Source organism: Pezoporus wallicus, unplaced genomic scaffold (assembly GCF_028554395.1).
Source record: "Pezoporus wallicus isolate ANWC-B61680 ecotype Strahan unplaced genomic scaffold, APGP_CSIRO_Pwel_v1 scaffold_6362, whole genome shotgun sequence".
Classification (NCBI taxonomy): Eukaryota; Metazoa; Chordata; class Aves; order Psittaciformes; family Psittacidae; genus Pezoporus; species Pezoporus wallicus.
The window spans coordinates 232,518-245,362 of record NW_026637663.1 but is presented as its reverse complement, the minus strand read 5'-3'; the positions used below and the strand labels follow the sequence as shown (position 1 = coordinate 245,362).

Genomic DNA, 12,845 nt, shown 5'->3' with positions numbered 1-12,845 from the left:
GATGTACCTTTTGCAGGGTTCCTCCCCCCCCCCCCCATAAACACTATCCCAAAGTGAACTTACTTTTTGTATCATATTACCTTTCTCCTTTTCAAAATGAGGTGTCATTCCTAACTTTGTCTTTGCTAAAGGTTTTGTGTAAGACTGTGAAGGATTTGTGCAGTGATGTGTTAGAACTGTGTAATTAAGCCCAGGAAATGCCTTTCCAACCTATCTAAGAAGGTCTGCTCTTTCAGTCAGTATGTGGATATTTTTTATCAAGGAATGCAATGGGACTGGTTATTTATTGTCAGATTCTGGCTTTGTGCTTTTGTCCACACCAACAAGATTAATTTCCCTATTTCAGCAGATGCCCTTTGCTGCTGGATGCCAGCAACAAAACAAAGCCAGCAGCATAGGTAAGAGTCAGGCATTTACACAAGTCCCTCAGTGTAACTGGCAAAACCATCTGAGTGCAGTCTCCTGGGCAAGATTTCCAGCTTCAAGTGCACAAAAGTTATGAGTCAGGCTCCCTCAATCGGGACGCATTTTGGTTTTTAAGCCTAAAAAGGAAAAGGGTGATTGCTTTTTAATTTCTGCCCTGGCAAGTTGCACTTGGGCTGTGATTTCCTACTTTTCTCCCAACCCATGGGGATAGAACTTGCTGAGAAATGAAGAGTCTCATGTGATCCTGGGAGCACAGGCCCATAAAACGAAATAGTGTAGTGGCGCTACCACCCCAGGTCCTCCTCCTCCACTGCTGTGCTGGCAAGGCAGCCATGTGAGGGACTGAAATGTATCTTCTGAAGACAATGCCCAAGGACAAGAATAGCTCCAAATAAGCCATCAGGACATATTGCGGACATATGTTGTATAAAGAGGATGAAGCTACTAAACAGCTCAGTGCTGAGTGAATGCCATTCACCCTATGCATGGTGGGAAGTGTTTCTCTAGGAAAAAATAGCATGATCAAGTAATTAGAGGCTGTATCATAAGCCATATGTGCAAAGGGGTCAAATTAAGGTTGCTTGAGCAATCTTAATTTTGTCATTTCCGTACTTGTCTAAAGCCTTGTCTCCCATAGACAACGGCCCCACTTTAATCATCCCCAAAAAAGCCACAACACGAAGAGCTGTCCCTCTCTTCCCTGTGAATGATATTATGCGACTATAAAGGTGCTGCTTCTTCACACTGTGTCTAAATCACTACAGTTAAACCTTTTTGCTGCTATGACCACTGCAAGATCTGGCAGCCCTAACGTGGCATGTGTGGGCCATGGGACACTGGTCCCCAAGGCCTGCTCCAGTGGGAGAGGTGCGAGGACAAGAGGAGTGCTTAGGACAAGTCAGGCCTAAGCGCGGCTGCCCGCGGGGCCGCTTGCGAGGCAGACCCTGCGCTCCGGAGCAGCGGGAAGCGCTGCTGCTGCCACCGCCCCTACCCCTCCGGTCCCCGTCCCTCTCCCCGCGGCCCGCGGCCAGCCGGGCAGGTGGGTTAGGTCGCTCGGGGCGGCCCGGCCGCTATCGCCCCATGGTTTGCCTTCGGCGGCGCCCGCAGGGGTCGCTCGCGCGGAGCCAAAGTGCACGTCGCAGATACCAGAGGCCGGGGCGGGGCGGGCTGGGGCTGGGGCCGGGGCGGGCGGGGGGCAGCGAGGCCGGGCGGCGCGCACAAGTCAGCCGCGAGTTGCAGGCGGCCGGCGGCGGAGTATTGGCTGTAACTTGACACCGGAGCGAGAGGCCGAGCAGAGAGAGGGAGCCAGAGTACGGCGGAGAAGGAGAGGAGCCCCAGGGAGCGGGATGGTGACTACCTCCTTCTCCTCCCTTTAACTGCGCTCTTCAGTAGCAGCAGCAGCAGCCGCCGCCGCAGCAGCAGCAGTAGCAGCGCCGGGACTCTCGCCTGCCGCGGAGTTGGGGACAGGCGGCGATGGGGACGGGACGGGTCCCCTAAGCTCCCGGGAACTTTCCCCGCCGCGGGCAGCCGTCGCCGAGCAGGCGGATGGAGGATGCGCTTTCCCCGGCGGGCTGCGTGAGCCGGAGGCGGCGAAGGGGAGGATGAAGAAGAAACAGCAGCACGGCGGCGGGGATTGCCCGGTGTCCCGGCTCCCCGCGGCGGCAGCGGCGGCAGCGGGAGGGGGCCCTGGCCCGGGCCAGGGCGGGGGCTGGAAGAGGCGGCGGCCCATTTCGCTGCTACCCTTCCTCTCGCTGCGCGACTACGGCTTCTGCATGGCCGCCTTGCTGCTCTTCTGCCTGGGCTCCCTCTTCTACCAGCTCAACGGCGGGCCCCCGCACTTTCTACTGGACCTGCGGCACTATCTGGGTAAGGGCGGCTGGCAGCAGCGGCGGGGACTTGTTGCGGCTCTTCCTCGTCCCCCGTGGCGGCTGGGCTGGGGCCCCCCGACGACGACGGGGGCTGGAGGGGGGGACGGACGGGGCGCCCGCTGGGCCCCCCCCGGCTACCCGGGCGGCGGGAGCGGGGCTGTGGGAGGCCGGAGCTGCCTGGGAGGGATGGTCGGTGAGGTCCGGCACGGAGATGGAAAGGACCGGCGGTGCTCTGGGAGCAGGGCATGGGGTGTGCCCTATCTGAAGTTCGTTTTGACGAAAGGTAGAGTCTCATCGAGACTCTTTCCTCAGACCCGAGGCAGCTCTGTGGCTGCTAACCGACACGGTCTGCCGGCTGCCTGTTGCTGTGAGGTCAGGTTGAAGTGCCCGTGGAGGGAGGGAGGGAGGGAAGGCGTGCAGGGCTCACTGCCCGCGGGTACCGGCGCGGGGGGTTTGGGCGTAGCAGGTCTGTCAGTGCCTCCCACCGCTCAGGTGCGGGCAGGGGCTGTGGGGGGGACGGGACCGCAAACGGCTCATGGCAGAGGGTGGGGATGTAAAAATGAAACCCCCAAAACAAAACCAACCCCCCATAACACATATACTGTGTACACCAAGCATCCATCCATGTGTAGCAGATTGGCTTCTGGAGGGAAATGTGCGCTCGCAGGGTGAGAGTATCCGTGCTCCATCGCTTGACCTCGCTATGATACTTTGCCACTGCAGCCTGCGTGACCCCGAGGAGTTGTGTCACCGCGGAGCAGCTACAAGCCGCGGGCTTGTGGTCCTCATCCTCGTGCTGACCACAAGTTTGCACGTGGTTTTCCTTTGTGCCCAGTTTCCACATCGCTAAATGTCGCTTCCCTGCTTAAGAGAGAAGTTCTGAAAACCACAGTGTATCGTGAGGTCGTGTAAGTACCTCAGGCTGGCAGGGCTAGTTCACATAGGGAACAAAAACTAAGGGTTGCTCTGGATGGGAAGATTGCTACAGGGTAATCCTGAGGTGTGGGTTTTTACCATGTTAGCTACTCTGTTACTTGTCTGTGAAGGTAAGCCTTTGGTGGTACACACTGCAGAAGGACGATCCACAAGAGACAGTATTAGGCTGCAAGCAAAAATATGGTACTTGTATTTCAGAAAAATAAGCTGAAAATCCATATGTGTGTGCACATAATTTAATGAACATCTTGGGAAAACAACTGTGTGTGTTGCTTGTCTTTAATGGAAACCTGTCCCATGTCTTCAGTTAACTGATGGGAGGGTATGGAGAGGAGACAGTCTGGCTCTTCTGGGAGATGCACAGCAGGCAACAAACACAAGTTGCAACAAGGGAAATTCCAATGAGATATTAGGAAAAAAATTTTCAATGTGAGGGTGGTCAGATGTTGGAACAGGCTACCCAGGGAGGTTGGGATATCCTTGCAGATACTCGGAACACAGCTGAGTACGGCCCTGAGCAACCCAAGTCAATTTGTCCCTGTTTTCTTGAGGGAGAAGGCCCAGGGGAACAGAAGTTGCTTCCAGTTCATGTTAATCTGTGATTGTAACTGTAACTGGAGGGGGTTGGGGGGGGGGGGGGGGGGGAAGTGAAAATTCAAGTTAAAACAGGACAAGTGCTTTCAATATTACTTCCCAAACACAACAAAGTGTTGCTTTTTTGGCTTGAGTTTTAATGACTTCCTTAATTTTTTTTTTGTTTCTTCCTTTAATGTTACAATTAGGAAGAAATTCTACCACTGAAGAGAAACCGGACAAATTTGCCATCAAGGTAGAAGCAGATTTTGCTTACAATTGATAGACTTTTTAGTGGGATCAAGCACAGACTTCTGGTTTTCAGAGGAGAATTGATGTCAATAATCTTCATCAGGGATGAACATTGCTTGGCTTGTGCAGGAATAGGCTTCAGGGTTACACAGCTTCTTGCTTTGTGGCCTTTTGGCTGCTTTTGAGGGATCCGGGAAATAAAACTAGGATGTACTACCCTAACTACTCTAGCCAGTAGTTGCGTGTCTGCTGGAAAACCTTCAGAGGCCTGCAGATGAAAGGCCTGGAAAACACTGTGCCTTGGTGAATGGGTCATGATAATTTTTTGTGAGGCACTCAGAAAGTGCAGAAAAGCCTTTATTGTGTGTGCCTGATGTGATGAGCCTCTGGGGAAGGAGTGCAGTCTTATTTGAAAATGGTTTGGGTTTTTTTTGAAGCGTCGGATTCTCTCAGGAGACAGCAGAGAGCTCTATTAATAGCTATCTGTTAATGAACTTCTGCACTTGTCAATAAGTATAGGAATTTCCTCTCAATGCCTGGGTCACCTGGGACGTGGAGGAGACAAGAACTTGTCTAACATCCAGCAGCAGGCTGGTGGCTGAGAGGGAGGCAGAGTCCTTGTGGCTGGAGTCCTAGTCCCACTTAGCAAACAGTGCTGCTGCCTCTGCAGAGAAGTGGAAAGTACTTGTCTGGGTGCTCACATGCCTGTTTGCATCCTATTTTCTGAAGTTCTTTTACACTTCCTTGGTTTATAGTTTCAGTTGTGTTGTCAGAGTTGATCCCTGTGAGGATGTTGCTAAAGACGTATTTATTGTTTTACTGAGTGTAGGTTTGTCCGGAGTGGTGTGTACTCCTTGGGGTATCCAGCTTGGGGTGGTTTAGAAATTAAGAACAATTTTTTGTGGTAACCAGTAGTTGTGTTGTCTTCCAGGGAACTAACAGAACTGCTTGGATGAATAGGTATTGGAAATGCAGTCCTGCTAACTACCAGAGTCCTGCATATGCATGTGTGTTTTATGTAAGTGTTGGACTAGTTGAGTCTCATGACATTAAGAAAATTAAACTTTTTTTCCCCCTGAAGCCGCAGATGCACGGTACAAGCAACTCTTTCCTTCCAGTCTGTCCAACCCATAATTTATGGAGTTAAAATTTAAATCCCTAAACAAAAATGAGCACTTAATTTGCAAGCCATGTTTGCAGTGTGTGAATTTTGCGCTTGCCCTTATTGCATTTAAATCTACAAGAATGAAGAAGGACTAGCCTAAAGGGAAAACTGATTTTTCTATTTAACTATTTTGTGGCCTCCAGTGTAGTGAGGGCTCATTTTGTCTGGCTATGGGGTTTTTATTAGCATTGCAAGTTTCACTGTGTTGCTTATGGTTATGTTACTCTGGAGGGAATGCTTGGATGTTTTTTACCTCAGAACATGAAAGGGTGTTCCTAAGTAACAGCACAAAACTTCAGCAGTGATCAGGATAGAAATCACACCTTCCTCAGGCAGGTGTGTGCATAAAAGAAAAGGCAGTGTGAAAACACTGGTGGTAGAAAACTTTTATTCTGTTATTAGGCCAGCATCATACGCTGCGGAGGAGGAGAAAGTGTAAGTTTATTTTCAAAGGAATCGTGTATGACAATTTGTTAGTCCTATGAGCTTCCCTTTGGTGATAGAGGAGATGAGTGTATTTTTAGGATATTCAAATTATTGGTGAATTGTTTTTTTCCTGGATCAGCTTCTCTGGTGCCTTGTCCATATGCATCTCCTTTTTTGTTTGATTGTCATACTAACTGGGGAGAACCCTGGAAAAACATGATGACAGTTTGTAGGGGACAAGGTAGATAGATTCAGTCTTTCCACTTCTGTTTTATAAAACTCATCCAGAGTCATACAGAGCAAGTGAGGGTAGAGAACTAGGTATGAGGTTTGTTCTTTATCCTGTTCTGAGTGCAAGCTCATAATTGTTCATAGGGCAGAAAGATCTGTGGAAAGCTAATGGCTTCTCCTGTCCATTCTGGCTGTGGTTCATAACAACGCAGCGTGATAGATCTAGAGCCCTGGTTTTCAGCATTTAATTGGTGAGGGCAGGGACATCAGTGGTTTATTTCTAAAGGATCTGTGGAAGATACTTAAAAGCACATCTGTTCCCAGTAGGCATAGATTTGTTGTATGGGGCTGCATAACAGTCCTGGACCATCTGTGAGCTCCAAAAACCAAGAAAGTTTAAAAATTGCCAGGTTTTCCAGTAATAAACTGGAGTGTTGAGATTTGCACAGATGAGGTCTTGCTTGTTGATTCTGCCAAGGTAATCCTGGCTCGCTAATCAAAAAACAACTCCAGCAGTGGGAGGAAGCAAGATGAGTCTTCCCTTATATGAGTAAGACAGAAATTGTAAATCTTGGATAGCCAAGTGGCTTTTGGGGAATGCACTGGGGACTCTGTTTCCCTGCAACTATGGTGGGGTTTTTTTACGTTGCTTTGTTCTCCCCTGCTTTGGCTTGTGATATATACATGCTTCAAAATGCAGAAATGAGTACTTCCAAGGGCTGGTAGCAACAATCTCTGAATTTCTGCCTACTCTCACTTTCATGGCATTGGAAGCTCTTGGATATTTTTTCGATGTACCTGGTAGGCCTAAAGTTGTCACAGCAGTTACTTTATTTTGGATGTGTGGAGGAATATAACCATAATGTTGTTAAATAGAAGAAGCAGAGAGAAATATGAGTATTTGGGAGGTTGTAACAAAAATGTTCAAAATATTTAAAACTAAACACAAAGTGAGACTTTTAAGTTGGGGTAGTGTGAATGGGCTGTATTTTGATAGGGTGTTTTGGGGGGTTTGTTTATTTCATTTTGGTGGGGTTTTTGTTTATTGTTTTGGTTGGGTTTGTTTGTTCTTCTGAAGCTTCTGTCTTTTTCCTGTTAGGTGTTAAGAGAGGGACAAAAAAGAAACACTCACTATCCAAAGCAAACAATAAAAGTAACCGACAGCGTTATGTATACAGATTTTACTCCTAAACTGCAGAAGCAGGAGGGGAAAACAACAGATGGGCTTTTTTTTGAGGGGTTGGTTTACATTTTTCATTTTGATAATACTGCATTTATACCTAAAATGATGGAAAGCATAGAATTGTTCAGGGCAAGCTTTTCTAAACAATAAAAGCACCTAGTGTGCTCCATTTAGGTTGACAAAAAGCATGGTGAATTGTTATGGCCAGAACGGTTGGCTTATCCAGTTTTGTTCTGCACGTGGATCATGAATCTCTGACAATTTTGAAGGCCCTGCGAGTAGGAGAAGCACACTCAAGGAAAGACAGATTTATGGATGACGTTTACTGTATGGTGACACAATACCTGTTTCTGAAATTAATATGTTTTAGCAAGGCCCTGGTCTTGTTCTTACTGCCAGTTCTTTTGTTACTGTTTTGAAGAATGCATAGTGTTTTCAAAAGAGTTTTTCCATACTTTAAAGCTTTTTGATTTTTCTATGGCTTTTCAGTGGATTGCTTAATTCCATTGCGCTTGGAATTTAGTATATTTTAAAATTCCTTAACACTGTAAGGAACTGAAGGGTCAGTTTAGAAACTCCTTCCTAAAGGCTTGAAAAGAGATGGTCTGAACCAAAATGCCAAATCTGTAGCTATCTTTCTTAATTAACTTTTCTGCCCTCTTTCGGCCTCCTCATTTTGCTATTGTGGATGTGGTATGTATTATCTTTTAGTTAAATTACATTTGGACTTCTGCTTATGTTGCTAGGCTCTCAAGTTATAAGCTTATTTGGAAGACAAAAGATGTGCCTCGTCTCCAAGAAGCTTCTGTTAAAAGGCTGCATGGCTTGCTCATCACTCACAGTTTGTCTGATTGTAAGAGTATCAAAGCTCTACCTAACGTATGATGGTGTGAGGGAATGCTCTAAGGAGAACCAGAGTGCACTTTGTTTTATGAGCAGCTCAAGCCTTTTCCTTTCAAAAAGATGAAGTAGTCACTGGACTACATTATCCTGACTGGCCATAAAACACTGTTCAGTAGAGTCATAGCAAAAATGTTTTAAGACTCTGAATGTGTTGGGATGACATTCGAGGTATATTTGGAAAATTGGACAGAATTTATTCAAAGATGTATTTTCTGCTTTCAAAATTTGGGAATCGGGTATTGCATATATGCAGCTGTATACATTTTTCTGTTTCATATTGTCAAGGATTAATTCAGTTCCTGATGAGAAGGATTATTATTACAGCTTTTTTAGAAAATATATTTGGTTTTGGTTTACTTCAGGTTATTTGACCTGAAGTATATGTGGTTTATATGTGGGATATATACCTGTGAGAGGACAAGGCTGCTGATTAAATGGGATGCTCCACTTGCTCTTGGGAAGATGAGAGAGGCTTCAGTTGCTTTCCCTGACAGACTTCGCGTGATGTTGAACAAATTGTATGTTAATTCTGTCTGTGCTAAATCCCCTTTTGTCCAAAGGACATTTTGAAGATAAATGTGTAACAGAATATGATATTCTCAGGTATTACAGTGATTGTAGCCACAGAAATACCTAAAGGAAAAAGATACTTGTGATAAATCCTTTTCTTGTGGAGGGATTTTGACCATGTCAAGGAGATAAGGCAGACAGAACATGTTAGAAGGGAACACCTGTGTAGGCTGAGGCAAAGTCAGTGGTCCAGTTGCTTTTCTTTCAAGGGTATCATGCCGTTCATTAACGGTCTCTATGCAGTTGTACTTCAGGAGTTATTGCTATAATTGGTTTCCAGAGTCTCATCAAAGGACATCAATTTTCATATGTGCCCTCATATAGAAGACTTAATGTCCAGAAGAATGTAACCAGCTCGCTTATTTCTTGTTTCCAATGGTGCTGCTTAGACTTGATTTGCAAAAAAAGAAAGTAAAAATACAGTTTCTTAAAGCTTCATTCTCCCAAAGTGAATGGGAAGCACTTTGTGCCCTATCAGAGAATACTCAGCCAAAATGAATTGTGGCTGTCATGGCCAAAAAAAAAAAAAGGTGATTGATGCAGTGGTTCTCATATTTTCATATGAAATTAGGGAGGAGGAAGATTGCTTTTGCTTAGGATCTGACAAAGATTGATAAGCATTAAAGGGTGCCAGAAAGGGAGATTCTTCCTATGAGCAAAGTAACTGGTACAACAGCTTCAACACTTAATGCTCTGTGGAGAAAATAAAGGTTGTCTAATATATTTCCTTCCCCCCCACCCCTTAACTCTCATTAACATTGTGCTAGCTCTACTGCACTGATTCCTGATAAAACCATGATTTTGAAATCAATAGCACATGTCAAAATAAGCAGTGAAGTGAAAGTTTTTCATTTGTTATTTAAATACAGGTCTATGTTGGTATATATATCTAAATATGTCTATATATCGGTATATATATGATATAGATATATCTATATATCTGATATATCTATATCTATAGGTATATATATCAAAATTTATAGAATGTGTGATGAAGGTATAGCAAAGTGACTTGATTTTGATGTTTTTGGTGGTAGCATTCTGTATGGTGTATAAAAGCACAACACATTTATTTTTCATTTCTCATATTTTTCCAATCTCCTCTTATACCCCCTGTTTCCAGCTGGTAATTGATTCTTTCCCCCTCATCTTCTTCTTCTGATCCCTTAATATATAGAATAATAAGAGGGAGTTCCTCATGTCTAGCAAGAAACTTGAATTACTGAAATTGCTTGAGTGTGTTTTGTATAATAATCACCCCATTTTTTGGACATAAATTTGGGGCACTTCTGAGTGCCCTTTTTTTCTGGTTTGTTGTCTTAGCCTCATGTGAAAGCACTTGCAGTTAGATAACTTCTGGTTCCTGTAACCCACTGAAGAGCACTATTGGTTATTTTTGTATTGTAGCTGTCCCTCCATGCAAACATGTTTGCAGGTGAGATGTGACTTTTTAATCTTGGACTGAACAAAAAAACTCTGTTTATAATGGGTTTGGGAAGTTGTGACTTTGCACCTGCTGCTGACCCCCTGTGAGCACTGTTCTAAATTGCAGTGCTGTGAAAGGAAGCCCTGTGTGCTTCCGCTGTTACCAGTGCAGCCAAGGGGGTGAATAGCCACTCTGTGTGCTCATGCAAGTGGGTATGAACACACTTACCAAAATAAATTACTGCATTGTTATTCAGAGCAGATAATTTTTAAGGATGTGTTTACAGTCCTCTTTAACTGGATTATCTTTCCTGAAGGACTCAGTGGAGGGGGAAGGTCCCCCTGCCCCTCCTTCTATGCTGTTGTGCTTTCAAAGCAGTAAATTTTGGAGCCAGGGCTTGCAAGGGCCTAAGTTCTGCTAATCATTATCATGGAAGTGAGAAGGGGACAAGAATCCTTTTGAAATTGGTGATAATTTGGTTCCTTTCTGGATCTCACTGTGAGATTTGTATCACTCTCTGCTATTTATCTGGATTTCCTATCTTACCAGTGAGGAGAAAGAGCACCACTTCCAGGACACGACAGTGTCTGATAGACCTGTGGTGTGAGTAGGATTAGTCTTTTCAGAGATGTCAACCATCTGTAGCCTGTTGTCATTAACTTGGAGGGGAACACCAGACGTGAGTACACTGGTGCTGCTTTTCCCTGGGCAGTGGAGGTGCTTGCTTGTAAGACCTAGTCTGACCAGTGCAGCAGTGGCTCAAAAGCATAACATAAAAGCCTTTTTTTTTTTTAAATTATTATTATTTAACTTTGAAGTGAAATCTGTGGGCAGTGATGACACATGGCTTTTCACCAAGGAAAATTTCCCCATCGTTATTGGTGAGCAGGCAAATAGATTTTCAAACGTGACTTATGTTTATATAATGAGGCATTTGTTTTTCTTTGTTTTAGAATCTGGGTTAGAGGATGTTTAGAGACTGGATGGGTGGGTAGGAAGTGGAGAGCAATTATTTGACTGAACTGTATTTTGCTCTTGCTCTGTAGAGCTGCATTGAGGGAAGCAGACCCTCTTAGTAGAAAATAGATGTTTGGCTTTGTCTGTAAGCGTGGAAGCACAATTATTAGGTTTGCATTAGGCTTTCTGAGTTACTAATGCTTCAAGAAACAGACATTTGGATGCTTGCCAAAACTTGCTTCTTATCCCACTTAAATGATTCTGGGTAGAAGTCATCACGGCGCTGGGATGGAGCCCATGGTGGTTTGAGTAAAGCAGCCGTGCATCTCTGCCATGCGAAATATTGTATTTTAGCACCCCTGCAAATGTTTATTTTAAAAACCTCTACTGGTTAAGTGGATGATTGGTTTAGTTTAATGTATCTGCCCCAGAGGGAGGATGCCAATGTAACAGTGTACTCATACAAGGTCACTAAACTGCTAGCAAGTGACAAAACTGTGAGGTGAGCTGCCGGCAGCTGGATTAAAAGCTGCTAGTCAAGGGGATTTGACCTATTATTTCCTCTCTTTCTCTTTTTCCTCCTCGCCTCCAATCTTCCCAATTTGAAAAGTCCTAGACATCCTGGGAGTCCTTGTAGCTTAACAATAGGTGTTTCTAAAATCTGTACAACAAATTTGTAACAATATATGAATGTTTCATAGCTTTTGCCTAATTATTACTAGGGACTACTGTGACGTATCTGTTATTGTTTGGCTTTTGATCAGAATGCCAGATTACTTTGGAGGAAACTAGGATTGTCTCAATGATTTTTGCGTGGTGTTTCTGTCCAGAATACAAAGCTTGCTCTTCAAATGTAAGTTTTAGTTATGTATCCATGTCAGATCTCCTAAACTTTGTTTTGGAACTCTTGTGCAGATTAGAACTTGAAGTGTTTTTCTGATTAGCTGTTTTTTTTTTATTGTCTGTTCAGGGCATGAAGTTGTACACTTTTGCTTGATGGCAGTGACTTGTATTGAAAAAGACACAAGACCTGAAGGAGTTGAGGGAGATAGGGAGATGTGAGAGGAAAACACATTAGGATGTTGTTTCAGGAAGTGTTTAAGAATTGTCCCACAATATACCAGTTTCAGTTTTATAAATGTCTACAGTAATTGATCAGTATTATTATGACTTTATCTTGTACAGTACCAATGTACTCTGTCTTCAGTCTCATTTTCTCTCATCTGTTTTTTCACTGCCTTTTACTGTGAGCACATTCTTTTCCCTCCACTCCTTCTGTATTTACAAGTAGTTGCCCAGTCCTCTTCTTAATCTGTTCCTGTACAACACCCCAGAGGATATTTAGCAGCTGGTGGTTTCCAAATCACGTATTGCTGGTGGTCCTGCTTTCTCCAGCCGGGTTCTCTTTCCTCAGTGGCTTGTATTATAAAGCAAATATTCTTGCCTCTTTTGTCTGACCTATGTCTAGGTAAGAGCCATCTGAATCTCTGTTGAAAATCAGAAGGAACTGGCATCTTAGAAGTGCCCCATGAGTAGCCCGTGCCTTTGCGTCCTTAAAAGGTAAGGAAAAATGCTAATGAGGTACTTTGAAATAGAGAGAAGGATCTTGGAGCTGGAATGTTGGTAGACCTCTTCTGTACAACTTTGAGGTTACAGGTAGAAATTGCATTCAGATTGGGCAGCACAGTGCCAAGAAGAGATTTTTAAATGGGAGAGAACTTCATAGGAAGAGGGGACAGGCAGGCATCCTGATGATTAGAAAAATGTACGTGAGATTTAGACTGTCTATGCCTTGTCTATAAGGTCTTGACTCCTTTCAGAGGTTCCCTCTGAAGTCAGCAGGGTGAGGCAGAGGTATCTCCAAAGAGCAACTGAGGCTGTCTGTATCTTTATGATAGCAGAGCCCCTGACTTGTGCACAGGGAAATGC

At 44.6% G+C, this 12,845-nt stretch overlaps 1 protein-coding gene across 1 annotated transcript in view; it reads left to right on the top strand.

Moving 5' to 3' along the window:
* The first annotated feature begins 1,617 nt into the window (after positions 1–1,617).
* UST (uronyl 2-sulfotransferase) overlaps positions 1,618–12,845 on the top strand; it is a 168,409-nt gene continuing 157,181 nt past the window's right edge. The window contains exon 1 of the mRNA XM_057406825.1: positions 1,618–2,292. Coding sequence (XP_057262808.1) covers positions 2,028–2,292 — 265 coding nt within the window. The 5' untranslated portion in view covers positions 1,618–2,027. The remainder of the gene's footprint in view (positions 2,293–12,845) is intronic.